At 38.2% G+C, this 15633-nt stretch overlaps 1 protein-coding gene across 2 annotated transcripts in view; it reads right to left on the bottom strand.

The window, feature by feature from the left end:
- Nucleotides 1–15633, bottom strand: part of LOC136879199 (tumor protein D52) — a 147252-nt gene that overhangs the window by 105121 nt on the left and 26498 nt on the right. For both annotated transcript variants that reach the window (XM_067152994.2, XM_067152993.2), the window contains exon 2: nt 7450–7562. In XM_067152994.2, coding sequence (XP_067009095.1) covers nt 7450–7562 — 113 coding nt within the window. The remainder of the gene's footprint in view (nt 1–7449; nt 7563–15633) is intronic.

The raw sequence follows: 15633 nt of genomic DNA, 5'->3' as shown, positions 1-15633 counted from the left end.
GTCATGTGAAGACTCATGGCCGAGTACTTCCTGTGTTTTTCGGCATTGGTGATACAAAAATTCAAAATATCTTGGATAAGAAACAAGAAATCTTGAACAAAAAACTTCACGGTCTTACTCTAAATCAAAAAAACATAAATCAGTCAAAAGAATCCTCCACTAACATTGAACCCAATTCAACCTTTCACCCTCCGACTAAGAATCTAACTGACGTTGTTTTCGAGGACAAAGAATTGCAGATTATCAACAAAGGACCCAAACATAATTGGTCTAATCCATACAACCAAAAGCAATACATAACAACCATTGCTGAAGTAGAACAGGTCATAGCTCAACTTCCAGTAGATCAACAACTCGAAACTAAATTCGAAGTCAAAAAGAAACTTGTAGAATTATTTAAAGATCAGAAAGTTAACACACCCCATTTACCTTCTACAGATATAAAAGGCCTAAAACAAAAAATAAAAGATAATGACCTTATAATCACAAAGGCGGATAAAGGCAATGTGTCAGTTATTATGCATAAAAAAGAATATATAGAAAAAACCGAAGCATTTTTTTCAGATAATACTTTCACAAAAATTAAAAAAGATCCGACTAACTCTGTCCAAAGAAAATTAAAACAAATACTTAAAAACATTAATTTCATCCTTAATGAGAACGAAATATCAAACCTAATTAATATGAATCCAAGACTACCAACAGCAAGGGCTTTGCCTAAGATACATAAACCTGACACACCCATTAGACCAATTATTAACTTTAGAAATAGCCCCACCTACAAAACCTCTAAATTTATCAATAGCTTCCTAAAGAAGTACTATACTTTCCAAAGCAGAACCACAATCAATAACTCAATAGAATTTTGTAAAATTATCAAGAACACAAAATTAAAATCATCTTTCACCTTGAACTCTTTCGACGTCACTAATATGTATTCTACGATCCCCACGAAAGAAACTTTAAATATAATTAAGAACAACTTAAAGACACACAGAAAACTTAGTAACCATGAAATAGAAGAATTTATGTTACTCCTAGAATTCACACTTAACAATAATTATTTTTCCTTCAATAACACAGTATACCAACAAAGTGGTCTTCCTATGGGATCTCCAGCGTCAGGTATCCTTGCTGAAATATACATGGATCACTTAGAAAAACATAAAATTTTAAATGATGAAAAAGGCATCATTATCTGGCTAAGGTTTGTCGACGACATCTTCGCAATTATAGATGAACAAATCAATAGTAGCACTAATTTATTAGACCAAATCAACAGTTTGGACCCTTTCATAAAATTTACATTAGAAACTGAGAACAATAAAAAACTAAATTTCCTTGATTTAACAATCGAAAGGAAAGAAGAAAAGTTGGCCTTTACAATCTTTAGAAAACCGACTCAAACTATAAATACCATACGAAAAGATTCATACCATCCTGAGGCACATAAAAAGAGTTCCTTTTTAAGCATGTTAAACAGAGCCTTCAACATTCCCTTATCTAAAAACGACCTCCAAAAAGAAATTAATCTCATTTATAAAATAGCGATAAGCAACGGATACACAAAACACTACATAGATAGATTAGTGAATAAAATGAAGAATAAACCTCAAACGCAGCTAGTAAAAGAACATAAAAAGAAGAACTTCGCCACCTTTACTTATAATAACGGGAATATTTACCAGATTACTAACATTTTTAAGAAATTTAATTTCAATATTGCTTTCCGCACCAATAACAACAATCAACGGCTAATTTTCAATCACCAAAGCATTGCAAGTAATAACAAATATTTAAATTCCGGGATATATAGGCTTAAATGCTCAAATTGTGCCACTTCTTATATCGGACAAACAGGCCGCAATTTCTCAGTAAGATACCAAGAACATATTAATGCCGAAAAACACAGGAAGTACTCGGCCATGAGTCTTCACATGACCGAATATAAACACAATTTTACATCGATAGAAAGGGACTTAACCATTCTACAAACGCTAAACAAAGGTAAATTAATGAATATCCTTGAAAATATCTATATTGAAATTGATCAGAAGCGAAATCCCAACCAGAATGTTAACGAAATTACGGAAAACATAAATATATTATTAGAAGAGGCTACTAATTTAGACTCATCCAGAAAAACCATCAAAAAGAATCCCAACAAACAACCAACACACCTCCTTCCGAACAGCTCCACCTTACATAATTGTCCCCCTACCTTTCCGTCCGTTTCCCCTAGCCTATCACAACACCACTCCTCAGTAAGCTCCACCCTACGCAACACTTCACCCGCTCTCCTCACGTCACTTACCTCTCCCTCCAATACTCCCCGCCCACCGCAAGCACCTCACACACGTACACAGGACTCAGTCAGTTAACAACACGGCGTAAGGGAGGACGTTAAATACGACAAGATTGTCTTTAAGGTAATCAACTCTATTATCCTTCTTTCTCGCGAACATACATTTTTAACAAGGTTTTCTCCTCAAAATATTTTCTATTTCACTTCTCCTTTTCTCGTTTCAGACACATTTTAATAATCCTACCAAACTCAACTTCAACTACGGTTATTTTATCAAGATTTCCCCGATAAATCACATATAAGAAAATCCTGTATTCTTCAATTTATTTTCAAGATCGACAAAATGTACACGCCTCCAACATGAAGAACCTTATCGCTGTTTTTAATTCGCCACTTGAAAACTGACTTCTTGTGTTTTTAACCAACATGAATGAACTTTATCTCATCATCTTTATCATATGTTTTAATTTTCGAGCCATTTTATCATATCTTTTAGCTTATGTATCATCTTAACATCATTGTATTTTAATTGTCTTGCCATTTTACCAATTTTAGCTGAAGATGTTCCATATCGGAACGAAACATGTACTAGAGGTTATATGGATTATATTATGTAATTAATAAGTCTATTATATAGAAATTGTTAAGTATTGGAAGGTGGGAACTTACTCTTAACTTAACCTTAGTTGTGTTGAGCCAATACGGAATAAACATGAGATTTATAAGCTGAACCTGGATACCGGCCAACAACGGACAGAAAGAACCTCCGATAAATAGAAGGGTCCGTATTTTCCTTCGGGCCAGTGTGCAGATCCAGGATTATTTCAGGACATCGTACTACCCACAGACCTATCCCACTTGGTTGTCTGACAAGGCAAAGAACCGAAGGTAGGTGAAACAATCTGTGCCTGCTATCCAAGCGTATTCCAACCGGCCGCATTGCTCGAGGACAAGCAGCGTACAGCCGACGGTGTCCATTGTTGAATACGCAAGGATAGCTTGTGTGAAGTGGCATCTCTCGCAAATTTGCAGCATACGACAGAAGGAGCTGCTGGCGCCTCAGTTGTAAAGGTGGCACACCAGATTCAGAGAGCAGGCTACCTATGGGGCTTGTTCGAAAAGCTCCCGTCGCCAACCTAACCCCGCTGTGATGGATACTGTTCAATCTCTCAAGAACGCCTGGTCTTGCTGAGCCATATGCTGCACTGCCGTAGTCTAACCTGAATAAAATGTGTGCCCTACAGAAACGTAGGAGCACCGTGCGGTCAGCTCCCCAATTAGTGCTGCTAAGAAACTTCAAGAGATTAAGTCTCTTGGTGCATTCCACTTTTAGCTGCCCCACGTGTGGCTACCACGATAACGTACCATCAAAAAGGAGCCCAAAAAATCTGTGTCAACTACAGGAATAGCAACATTTCCTAAATAAAGCTCAGGATGTGGGTGAAGAGTACGTTGCCAACAAAAGTGGACAACAGAGGTCTTTGTAGTGGAAAACCGAAAGCCATGTTTGAAGGTCCACTGCTCCACTCTCCTAATAGCTTGCTGTAATTGTCGCTTGGCAACTGACATATTAGAGGAGCTATAGTGCAGAGCAAAATCGTCCGCATATAGCGACAGTATTACTGCTGAACCAACAGCAGCAACAATACCGTTTATGGCAATCGCGAACAGTGACGCTAAGAACAGATCCCTGTGGGACTCCATTTTGCTGAAAATGGTACTGCAAATGTGTCCTCCCTACTCGGACACGGAACAGACGGAGGACAAAAAATTCGCAATAAATACCCGCAAGTTACCTCGGAATCTCCACTGATGCAGGACTGAAAGGATACCATATCGCCATGTGGTGTCATAGGCCTTTTCTAAGTCAAAGAAACCATGTACCAAATGCTGCTTGCAGAGAAACGCATCCTGGATAGAACTCTCCAGGTGTACCAAATGGTCAGTGGTCGAGCGAGCAGCTCGAAAACCACACTGGTACTCTGATGATAGTCCTTGTTTCTCCAGACACCACACAAGTCGGCAATTTACCATCCTCTCAAATAGCTTACACAGGCAGTTTGTAAGACAAATTGGTCTGTAACTTCCTGCATACTTAGGATCTTTGTCAGGCTTGAGGACAGGAATGACTATGCACTCTCGCCACAGACGGAAACTCACCCTCTATCCAGATTTGGTTGAACGATGAGCAACTTGCACTGGCTATTATGTTGACATATTAATTGTATTAATGTAAAGGCATTTTGCCACTTCACTTCGTAAGAGTTAAAATAATACCATGTGTCTACGAGAGATGGCGGACATCTCGGTGTTGGTCACCGAAGGTCAAACTTCCTGCCACCTGGCAATCTTTTATCTCCTTGACTGTGTTGTTTTTGTTATTTTTGGGGACAGTAAGAAAAATGGCTTCCCTGCACACTGGAGCAGCATTTCTGATTTATCAGAATGTTTTTGAACGTTTTAAGTGTATTTGCAACTACCTTACATTTTACTGTTTGAGTCCTTGAAAGCTCCAGTTATTTGTTGACTCTGAGAGCTATATTAGTAAGTTATATTTAAATTTGGGTTTTCCTCATTTTCGATATGCAATGTTTACTCCGTTGTATGAATGGACTGTGTGCATGCGAGCTTGGTACTCAACTGATATGCTATTTTTGTTACGAGAAGGAGCATATACTGTATTATTGTGCCTGCTTAGTCGCTTGCCATGAACCATCAGATTGTGACTGCCTTTCGTGTCATCGCGAGAACACTCTTGCCTTGTACGAATCGCAGTAGTGATGGGAATATTTTGGTGGTTTGGATTACACGGTCTTGGTGCAGTATTACTTGCGCACGTTCCTGTGCCCGTCTGAGTGACCCTTGGATGACCTCGGGGTCGCAATATTAGTGATGCTATATTAATATTGGATCTGTGTGGCTTGTTTTATTTTTGCATATCAGTGCCGAAATGTATGGCGGTGTGGATGAGTGAATGGGTGTGTCAGAGTACATGTGTCATATCGATAACCCATTTCGACTATTCATTTCCGTTTTATCTTTTTATGCCGATTCTAGGCTTGTAGTTTCGTACCCGTGTTGGCTTCTCACTATATTATTTCTTTTATTGCCAACTCATTTAATTTATTTGGTCCCATCGTTTTTCGCACTGTTTTGACCTCAGTAATTTGTTTTGTTTTGTCATTGATGAGCGAGCTCATTTACTTTTCTTTTAACTCCTGGAGCTTTTGGAACATATACTACCTTTTGCTTATTCCTTGATGCCAGGAGCAGATAACAAAGGTGCTGTATTGTTGAAAAAAGATGTGATGTATGCGGATGGATGAAGTTACTTTTTTCGAGGAATAACCTATCCCCAGGAAAGTGTGACCTTCGTGGCTCTGTTTTACAATTACTAAAAATTACCCCTTAGTGTGACTGTGTGAAGAATTTCAAATTACCATAGGGACTGCTCTCATATTGACGTTGTGAATGACCCAGATACTATTTAAATGCCGGCGATTGCAACATGGGTATGTGTATACGGTATGCGTTCCTATCACTATGTTTCCTTTAATTCGATTAATCTTGTTTTAATTTTGTTTCTCCTCAATTGAATAAACCTAGTTTTTTTTTAAATAATTCTTATTTCATTCTAGTAGCATTTGGACTCTTAACTGCTGTAAGATTAGAGCCTGATTTCCAGCTCGGGGCCTGAGTTTATTGGCCTTTCCCGGTCACGGTCCATGGATTTGCGTTCGCATGCTATATTCCTCCGATGTTTTGGTTGTATTTGTTTATCGGGGAGTTTTCTTTCGAGTGGGGTCCAGTTTAACACGCGAAGGAGATATAATAGACTATCCTCACTAAGGTGTTTCAACATCTGATTATGGACATTGTCTGGCCCAGGAGAAGTGTCCTTGCAAAGCGCGAAGGCGCTGTGGAGTTCCCACTCTGTAAACGGCACTTTATATTCCTCCGAAGCGTGAGTGGCAAAACTAAGGTGATGACGTTCTGCTTCCCGCTTCAGAGCGAGGAAATCACTATGGTAATTCATGGAGCCAGACACATCCGCGAAATGACTTTCGAGATGGTTAGCAATCGAGAGAGGTTCAGTGACAAGACTGCCTGCAATGAAAATTCCCAGTACAGAAGATGGCCCCTGGATACCCGAAATACGCCGAAGTTTAGTCCACACTTGAGATGGAGTATTTGACGTCACAGACGACACACATCTCTCCCACAAAGCTCTTTGATAGCTGCTGCAATTTCTTCACATTTTTAAATATGTCACATGAAAACTAATAATTTTATGCGGCTCCTTGTGATAAATTTGAAGACTACACACCTTCCTACCATCTAATGGAAAAGGAAAAACTACGACGGTTTGTAAACAAGTCTGCATGAGGGATGAAATATCATTCCTGGCACTTTTGGAGAGTTCACAGAGGAATGAAAAATCATCCCTTGGTGCTCAAAGAGTTAATATCTTGGGCCTTTGGTCACAGCAGATAATGATGCTGGATGAGGGTCAGCACAGTGGGGTCTTGTGACAAAAAAGCCCAAAGGCTAAAGACCATTTGCTCCCTATGGAGTAGAACGTAGCCCTTCGACGGATCCTCCATGCTATGAAGATGAGGACCATGGCAGAAATGAAGACTTGCCGTGTAGACTTGGTGAGGTTCCAATCATAGAGAAAGCGAGAGGCTAGACTCCAGTGGTATGGCCAATTCATGTGTAGCTGCAGACCACAGGGGAGACTGACATGTGTGCTGTGGACATCCTAGACAGGGTCAAGTGGCAGACAGAGGACCCGTTTGATGAGAAAAAGTCAGATTCATTAAATACAAAAATGAAGTCTGGAAAAATGTTGCTTGTTTTAAGGGGCCTAACATCGAAGGTCATCGGCCCCAGTCTGGAAAAGTCTGGGGAAAAAAATTAATTCTATTACTGTATATTAAGTTACTACAGTATTTTACAAGAGTTTTGTAAAACAGGTTCCTGGCATGTTTTAAATATGGCAACAAAACTGTTCATTCCAGCCACCAACTCATATTTCATGACAGCTGCAACAAACTTATGAACAGAAGATCTTAAGAAGAATTTCAACATCTCACCAAATAACACACTAAGCACAATGGACTGAAATATCTTTAATTGCTCACTTTTGCGAGTTCCTGTTGCCATTCTTGTCGCTGGCGTTCTTGTTCCTCCGGAGTCAAGCCTTGTAGCTCATTAATTCCAGAATCTGGAGACATGTCTACAGGAGCTTCTTCAGCTGTAAGAAAAGAAAATTACACTGGAAACAAAACCAACTCTATAATTTGGAAATGAATAAAGCAGATTCTTTGACTCAACCTGGTAAGTGCAAATCTAGTAATCTCACAGGGATGTAGCAAGTTTATTTTTCATTACTGTATTTGTTAGATTCATTACTATATAAAACAAGACTTTGTAAAGTATAAACAAAAGCAGGCAAAATTACCAGAAATCTAAAAATCAAATTTACTAAAAATCCCACGACATTTATTGTCCAATCAAAGGAAAAACAGACACTTCATGGCCTCAAAGTCTTACTAAAAATGAATAAAATATGGATCAAAAGAGAAATTATGCTTTTATATTAGAAAAAATATTTCCTGAACAATGACCTTTATAATGCACATTTAGAAACTTCTAGCTCCCAACTGCCTTTAAAATGGCATTCTTTTTAACACTATGTCAATGATAAACTTCAACATATTTCACACAATAAGCAAACTATTTAGAATTTAAAAATTTAGAGAATTCAAAGACTGCCAAACAGAACAGTGTTTATAATATTCACTTATGTCTTCAGATAAAACTTTCATATTCTATCCCCTTTTAAAAACCTTTCCGATATTCCATTGACAGATACTAAAGCCAATATTTTAAGCAAAAGACCTAAACACAATTGGAATATTTCTAATAAAAACATTGTAACAATAGAGGATTGAATATGCAATTAATCAACTCCCAACAGACCTTCAAGATGAATCCAGATACGTTATTAAAAATAAATTTCAAAACATGCATGCCTGATCCCCAATAATGACCACTACTAATAAACAACTTAATAAAAAACAAAAAATCGAAGATAGTAACCTAATTGTCAATAAAGGTGATAAAGGCAACATTTATATCATGGATAAAAATGAATATATTAATAGAACCCAAGCAACCTTTCTCAGATAATTTCAAAATGGTGAAGAAGGATCCTACTAACTCCATCAAAAATAAAAACAAATACTCAAAACTTCCCAATTCCTGTTCCTAATTAATCAATATAACCCCAAATTACTAACAGCAAAGCACTTCTTAAAATACATACTTCACAAATAGTCCTACTTATAAAATTTCTCAATTTATTCATAAATTTTTAAACTAGACATTTCTTTGCAGCTAACACATCAGTTAAAATATTCAACTGATTTTTGCAATGAAACAAAAACTTCCATTAATTCTTTTTGACATGACATTCCAGTAACCAAAACTATCCGTCTCACTGAATATTCATAGTAAGCTGATTAAATGGAAATAAACGATCTCATGATTCTTCCTAAATTTGAAAGAAAAGTAATTACTTTCTATCAACATGAGCTTCCCATGGGTTCCCTGGTTCTGGCATTCTAGTTAATATCATAGACATGATACTGTATAGGATTCAAACCTCGAACACTGTCCACTATCACATATTTCCCTGCCTGCTTGCCATCCGAGCTACTGCGACACTTGACCTACAGCGCCAGCTTCCCAGCCTATACACTACCCTGCTGCTGGTCTGTGTGTCCACCTCCAGTTTTAAAGTTTGTGTCCTGTGTATCTGTACTCTTTATGGGTTCATTCAAGGTACCCATAATGAATTAATAGTGGCGCTCATGATTCCTACCGTCTTCTAGCCAGTAAACACACATCTCATATTAGCCCGGTCATAAAAACCTGCCACGACAGATTCATCTCACCTCATACTCAACCCCGTACAGAAACAGGACAAGGGCTGGAGACACACACACACACACACACACACACACACACACACACACACACACACACACACACACACACACACGGTGATCTTTCAGAATTGTAGTAAATGTGAAGGGATGCATAAAACTGGATCACGAGGGGCTGGTGGATCACGCAGTATATATTTATATATATATATATGTGTGTGTGTGTGTGTGTGTGTGTGCGCGCGCGCGTGCGTGCGCGTGTGTGTGCAACCCTTGTCCCGTTTCTCTATAGGGTTGGGTATGAGGCGAGATGAATCTGTTGTGGTGGGTTTTTATGACCGGATGCCCTTCCTGACGTCAACCTCATTAGAGGAGTTAATGAGATGAAATGAATGACATGATATATGATAGTAGGAAGGGGGAGAGTGAAACCTGGTGCCAGCACATACAGTAGCCTACTCCTGCAGCACCAAGGGGGCTACTTAATGATTAACATCCCCATCCGACAGACGAATCGCCATCACTGCATATGAGCACTGTGGAGAGATTTGGAATTTAATCCAGGCTTTTGGCACGCAATCTAGTGATTAGATATTGTATACCACCACCTCCCTACCCTACCGGCCAACATTCTGATGGTGAAATATTTTTCGACCAACGGAACTTGAAGCGGCTAACCACGGTGTCAGATCGTTTAGACTTTAAACACCTTAATGATCATGGCCACCAGACGGGCTTACACGATATGTATGTGTGTGTGTGTGTGTGTGTGTGTGTGTTGGCTGTACATTGCTCAGAATTTAAAAAAAATTGGTATTCTTATATGAGTTGTGTCCACAGTAACAAATACAATTGCCTACTTGCCAGTACATCCATCATGAGAAAAGGACTGAAGATAATAAATTTGGGGAATGAGGCACTACAATGTAGGCTGTATTGTATTCACGCTGAATGAAATGGTAGTTTAGAGAAAGGCCTAAAATTTAAATTTAATGTTATTAGTGGTCCTATCGATAATTTCTACTAAAGTTATATAGAATGAAATGTCTTTCATACATTTTTACCGTACCAGCTATGAATTATGATTTATGTTGCCAAGTCCATCTTAACACCGAACCTTGAAAAAAATGGGTGAAATCAGGGAATAAGGCACTATAGTCTAGGTTATAAATAATTCTGTTTCAGCGAGGTCAAACTGTAGTTTAGGGGAAGACACCTAAAATGCAATTTTTAAATATCTATGTAATTCGTTTTATTGATAAGTACTACACAACAAAAATTATAGAGAATACAATTATCGATCATTTATGTCTTATACAGTTTTATTGTACTGACTATAGTAGAATTTAGACTTTTGTTGCTTTGTCCATACCAAAAGCACCTGACAGCCGCTGCCTGTCCAGCACTGACAGATTGTGATGTAAAGAAACTAGAAAGGAGAGAACAGTACTGCCAACCTGTAGTGATTGCAAATTAGATATAACCTTAAAAACAGTATTACAAATTTACATTGTGCCATATGTTTTTAATATTAAATGACCGAAACCAACACCCTCCGTCGATGTTATTGTTTTAATTAAAGTTATTTTATTTAAAGTAATAAACTTCATGGTTGGGTTCCGTATTGAGTTAAGACTTAACTTAAAAATGAGTACAAAATTTTATTGTTCCACCTTCTCAATACTTAAAATCATTTAACGTTTATCAAAACGTTACAATATAATAACAGGTACTAGTTTCGGACCGTTTTTTGGACCATCATCAGCCTAGCCAAAATTATAAGCAAAAGACAATCTAAAAATGAAGTGATGTGGATGAACAAGGGGATGGGATGGTGATGGAATGACATACAAAAGTAAAAACTTTATACATGTGTTACAATAAATATGACCAGAATATGTTAAAATTAACAGATGAATAAAAGCATTGTGATGTGTAAAAATCACTTGATGACAAAGTCTTAGGTTGACGGTTGAACTTGTGTTGCACACTTAAATTCGAGTGAAATCGTATGCAAGTTCTTATGTTTCTGGAAGGTTCTAAAAGAGAGTTCCACAATGGCGCAGAGGGAATTGTCCAATATGACCAGTATAGACTTGACGAATTGAGAATGATGGACTCGTTCTAGGTAGCATGAACGATTGGTGTTTTTTAAAGGTAGTCTCAATTCAGCCGGAACCCAATGAACCTGAAGAACAAAACTGGAATTAACTCGAGAGATCTAAGAGAAAATACAAGTATAAGGTTCCATAAGGTTGTATAAGGACTTGCATAATCTTAATTGATGTTCCAAAAATAGTTCGTACAGGGTATATACGTAAGATTTTAGCAATACTATCCGTCGTGTTATGAATGTAAGGTAGGTAAGCAGTTTCTTTTACATGTTTTCCCTTAACAGACATCCGATTATGTGTCGATTTCAGAACCGTCGAGATCAAAGCTCTGCTGTAACCGTTGCTCTCAAGGTGTTAATTTCCTCTTGTAGAGCCGACACTTCACAAATCCTCCTGGCCCTGGTAGTCAGAGTTGTAAGCATACCATGTTTCTGGGCAGGGTGATGGTGAGAATCTGTGTGGAGATACCTATTGGTGTGTGTAGGCTTACGATAAACTCTGTCCAAAAGATCCATCCTCTTTCTTGGTGACGAGAACATATAAAAATGGTATTTTGCTGTCAGATTCCATTTCCATGGTGAAACAAATGGAAGTATGCTGATTAAGGTGATCCAGAAAGTGATTAAGATTGTCTTCACCTTCCGTCCATAGGATGAATGTATCATCTACATATCACCACCAGATCTTCGGTTTGCAAGGTGCCGACGACAAAGCTCTCTTCGAAGTTTTCCATAAAGAAATTAGCCACAACAGGGGAAAGAGGACTTCCCATGGCCACACCATCTGTCTGTTCATAATATTTCCCATTCCATAGAAAGTAGGAGGAGGTCATGCAGTGATAGAAAAGCCTTAAAATCTCTTCAGTAAAAGATATGAGCTTCATTGGTCTTTCCGTATTGAACTGAGATCACAGAGATGAGATATCAATTAGGTTCCACCTATTCAATACTAATTATGTGTTGTTACTAATTTTTATTCAACTTGGGACCGGTTTCGACACACAAAATGTCATCAGCCATAAAATGAATCACAAATATATAAGCAACGACATAATCAAAACTATTGTGAATACATTGAAATATGATCATTAAAAATCTTTAACCGTCCATTCAAAAGACCCACCTTAAACCTACTACTCCCCTAACAAGATCTTTTTCTTCCCCCCCATCCACCTTCTCCCCTCCAGACCTACCACATATAACATTTTATATCTCCTCCTCACAAGACTAATTAATGTCTTACCACTGACTGATTTCATATTCATCAGTGTTTAAAAAAATAAATTTTATCAGGTATAAATTACATACCAAGTGATTCAAATAAGTTCTCGACACTGATGTATAGCATGTCTGAGTGTTTTAAATGACACTTTAATTTGGAAGCCTGTCGGAGCCTTCTATTAAACGGATGCACAAAGATTACATATTGAAGAACCTTCTTTTATTCTTTGATTAGTGAGACTATATGCATGCTTCAATGTGTCACTGCGCCAGATTTAATTATTATGCCGTTGCTCTTCTGTTATGGCGATTTATCTTAACACATGGTGTGAATGGATGGTTAAAGATTTTTAATGGTCATATTTCAATATGTATCCACAATAGTTTTGATTATTATGTCGTTGCTTATATATTTGCGATTCATTTTATGTGTCGAAACTGGTCCCAAGTTAAATAGAAGTTATTAGTAACATCAACACGTAATTAGTATTGAATAGGCGGAAACAAATTCATATCTCATCTTTGTGTACTCACGAAGATATCGCCTGGCTGAAGTGATATAGTTTTTAACTTCTCAATGAAGTGTGTGGAATCCTTGATATAGGAAGGGCTGTTACCCAGGTGTGGTTGAAGTAGACTACCTAAATATTTAGAAAGGGCCTATGTCAGGGAACCAATCGTACTAACAATAGGCCTAAGAGGAACACCTTCCTTATGTATTTTGGAAAGCCTATACAGTCTCGGCAGAATAGCATCCCCTGGCAGGAGACTCTTCGCTGTATCTTCTGGATTAGAAGATTGCTTGAGAGTGAACAAGTACAAATGTGTTATTGATGTGTGCCAGTTTTAATCTAAATAAACATACTTCAAGTCTTTTCTCAATACAAATACTGGACTAAATGTGAGTATTACCACTCAGTGTAAACTTCGAGGACTGGACTCTACATAATTTTATTTAATTAGAGTGAAATTGATTATTTTCTGTTCTACATGTAGAAAACTGTTAGGATATCAATAATCAACAGTTGAACATCGTAATTCAGGGAGGTTTCAAAGCCTTCCACCCTCAAAGAAATGGCTTCTTACCAAGGAAATCAGTACGTACATAACCTTATTATGCTTCTGTAATGCAGTTAACAAAAAAAACAGGCTATTATTATGATGCTCACAACAGAATCCCAATAAGAGACTACATCCTTGCTGTAGGAAAAATAACAGATCCAGCTAATATACGTTATATATCTCATATTTCAAACTCAAGAATTTGCATATTCCTATCGAACACAAAAATTGTTCACGAATTATCACTCAGTCACCCTATAATTAGAAGCAATAATATTGATCTCACTCTCAGACCATTAATTGTCGCAAACAAGAGAGTGATATTATCCAATGTATGTCCTATTTTACCCAGCACAGTCATTGAACACTTGCAACAACTGGGTATCAAACCAATGTCATCTATATCCAGCCTAAAGGCTGGAATTACCGGGCGAGTTGGCCGTGCGCGTAGAGGCGCGCGGCTGTGAGCTTGCATCCGGGAGATAGTAGGTTCGAATCCCACTATCGGCAGCCCTGAAAATGGTTTTCCGTGGTTTCCCATTTTCACACCAGGCAAATGCTGGGGCTGTACCTTAATTAAGGCCACGGCCGCTTCCTTCCAACTCCTAGGCCTTTCCTATCCCATCGTCGCCATAAGACCTATCTGTGTCGGTGCGACGTAAAGCCCATAGCAAAAAAAAGGCTGGAATTAATATTCCGGTATTCACACACATTCTTAGCTTCCGCCGACAACTATATGTTAAACCTGACGATTTCAATAAACTACCGAATGCACTACAAATATGTTTTGAAGGAACCAATTATTGGATCTACACTTCGTCAGACGTTCCCACCTGTTTTATTTGCAAAGAAGACGACCACCTGGCCCGAGTATGTCCCTCACTACCTGAGACTCTAGAAGTAAACAACCAGCCACCTAATCAACATTCAGTTTCCTCCAAGGAGGACACTTCCAACCCAGCAAATGCAACTATGAATCCTCAGCCAACTACTGACCCTCAGCAAATTATTGAATATTCTAATGACACATCTTACTCTAGCAACCTCCCTGAACAGGACATCTCCTTGAACTTGGAACACTTCAGTCCCAATATATGAAGCAAATAAAGAATCACTCATAACTAAACCTCAAGGAATAAAACGACCCTTGTTTTCAAGTGACTCTTCAAATAACACTTCCAAGGCTGATAATTCCTTCTTAGATAATTCTATCTCGGGAGATGATAAAACAGATGATGAATTCCCTGTTCTAGGATCACATAAAACCCAAGGGCCGATTGCAGAAATAATGACTAGTTTTAAGTCTTAGACATTGTCTACCTAAACAACGTCTAAATCATTCACGATCTTCCATTGCATAAACAATGTTCAGTCGATGTTTAACTAGACATCCCTTAAAGTTTCAATTTTGGTTTGAAAATGGAGACAGAAGTATCTTTCATGCAACTCTTTGCTTGTCGCAACCAATGAAATTCGTCGGTGCGTGCGCCGAACGCCAGTCAGCTGTTTGTCTTCCTACACATTACTCAAATATGGCTGAGCATGACTTGCCCGCAGATAAGAGTATCGCTTTCGGTGCAAATTAAATCTCATAATATTATCGACACTAGCGACATGCCATCGTACGGAGAAGTGTAGCTTTCATTATAGCGTTGTTACAGTGAGTGTAATTTACTCACAAATACAGTAGCTTCGACGAAGAGAAGATGAAGCAATAGTAATGTGTAACCGAGTGTGTTGTACGGGCCATATAGATGTAGTTGCATTCTGGAGATCGTAGATTCGAAACGCATCATCGGCAGCCGTGAAGATTGTTTTCCGTAGTTCCCTATTTTTACACCAGGCAAATGCTAGGACTGTTATTATGGCCACGGCTCTTCTTCCCCAGTCCTCTTTAAACGATAATCACCACCACTTGCTTTTTCCTATCTGACAGTTGCCGAAAACCTATGCGATTATATATATAAAAATCCCATACA

The sequence above is a fragment of the Anabrus simplex genome, chromosome 8, assembly GCF_040414725.1.
Source record: "Anabrus simplex isolate iqAnaSimp1 chromosome 8, ASM4041472v1, whole genome shotgun sequence".
In the NCBI taxonomy this organism is placed as follows: domain Eukaryota; kingdom Metazoa; phylum Arthropoda; class Insecta; order Orthoptera; family Tettigoniidae; genus Anabrus; species Anabrus simplex.
Note: the sequence above shows the minus strand (reverse complement) of the source record. Positions and strands in the feature narration are given on the sequence as shown.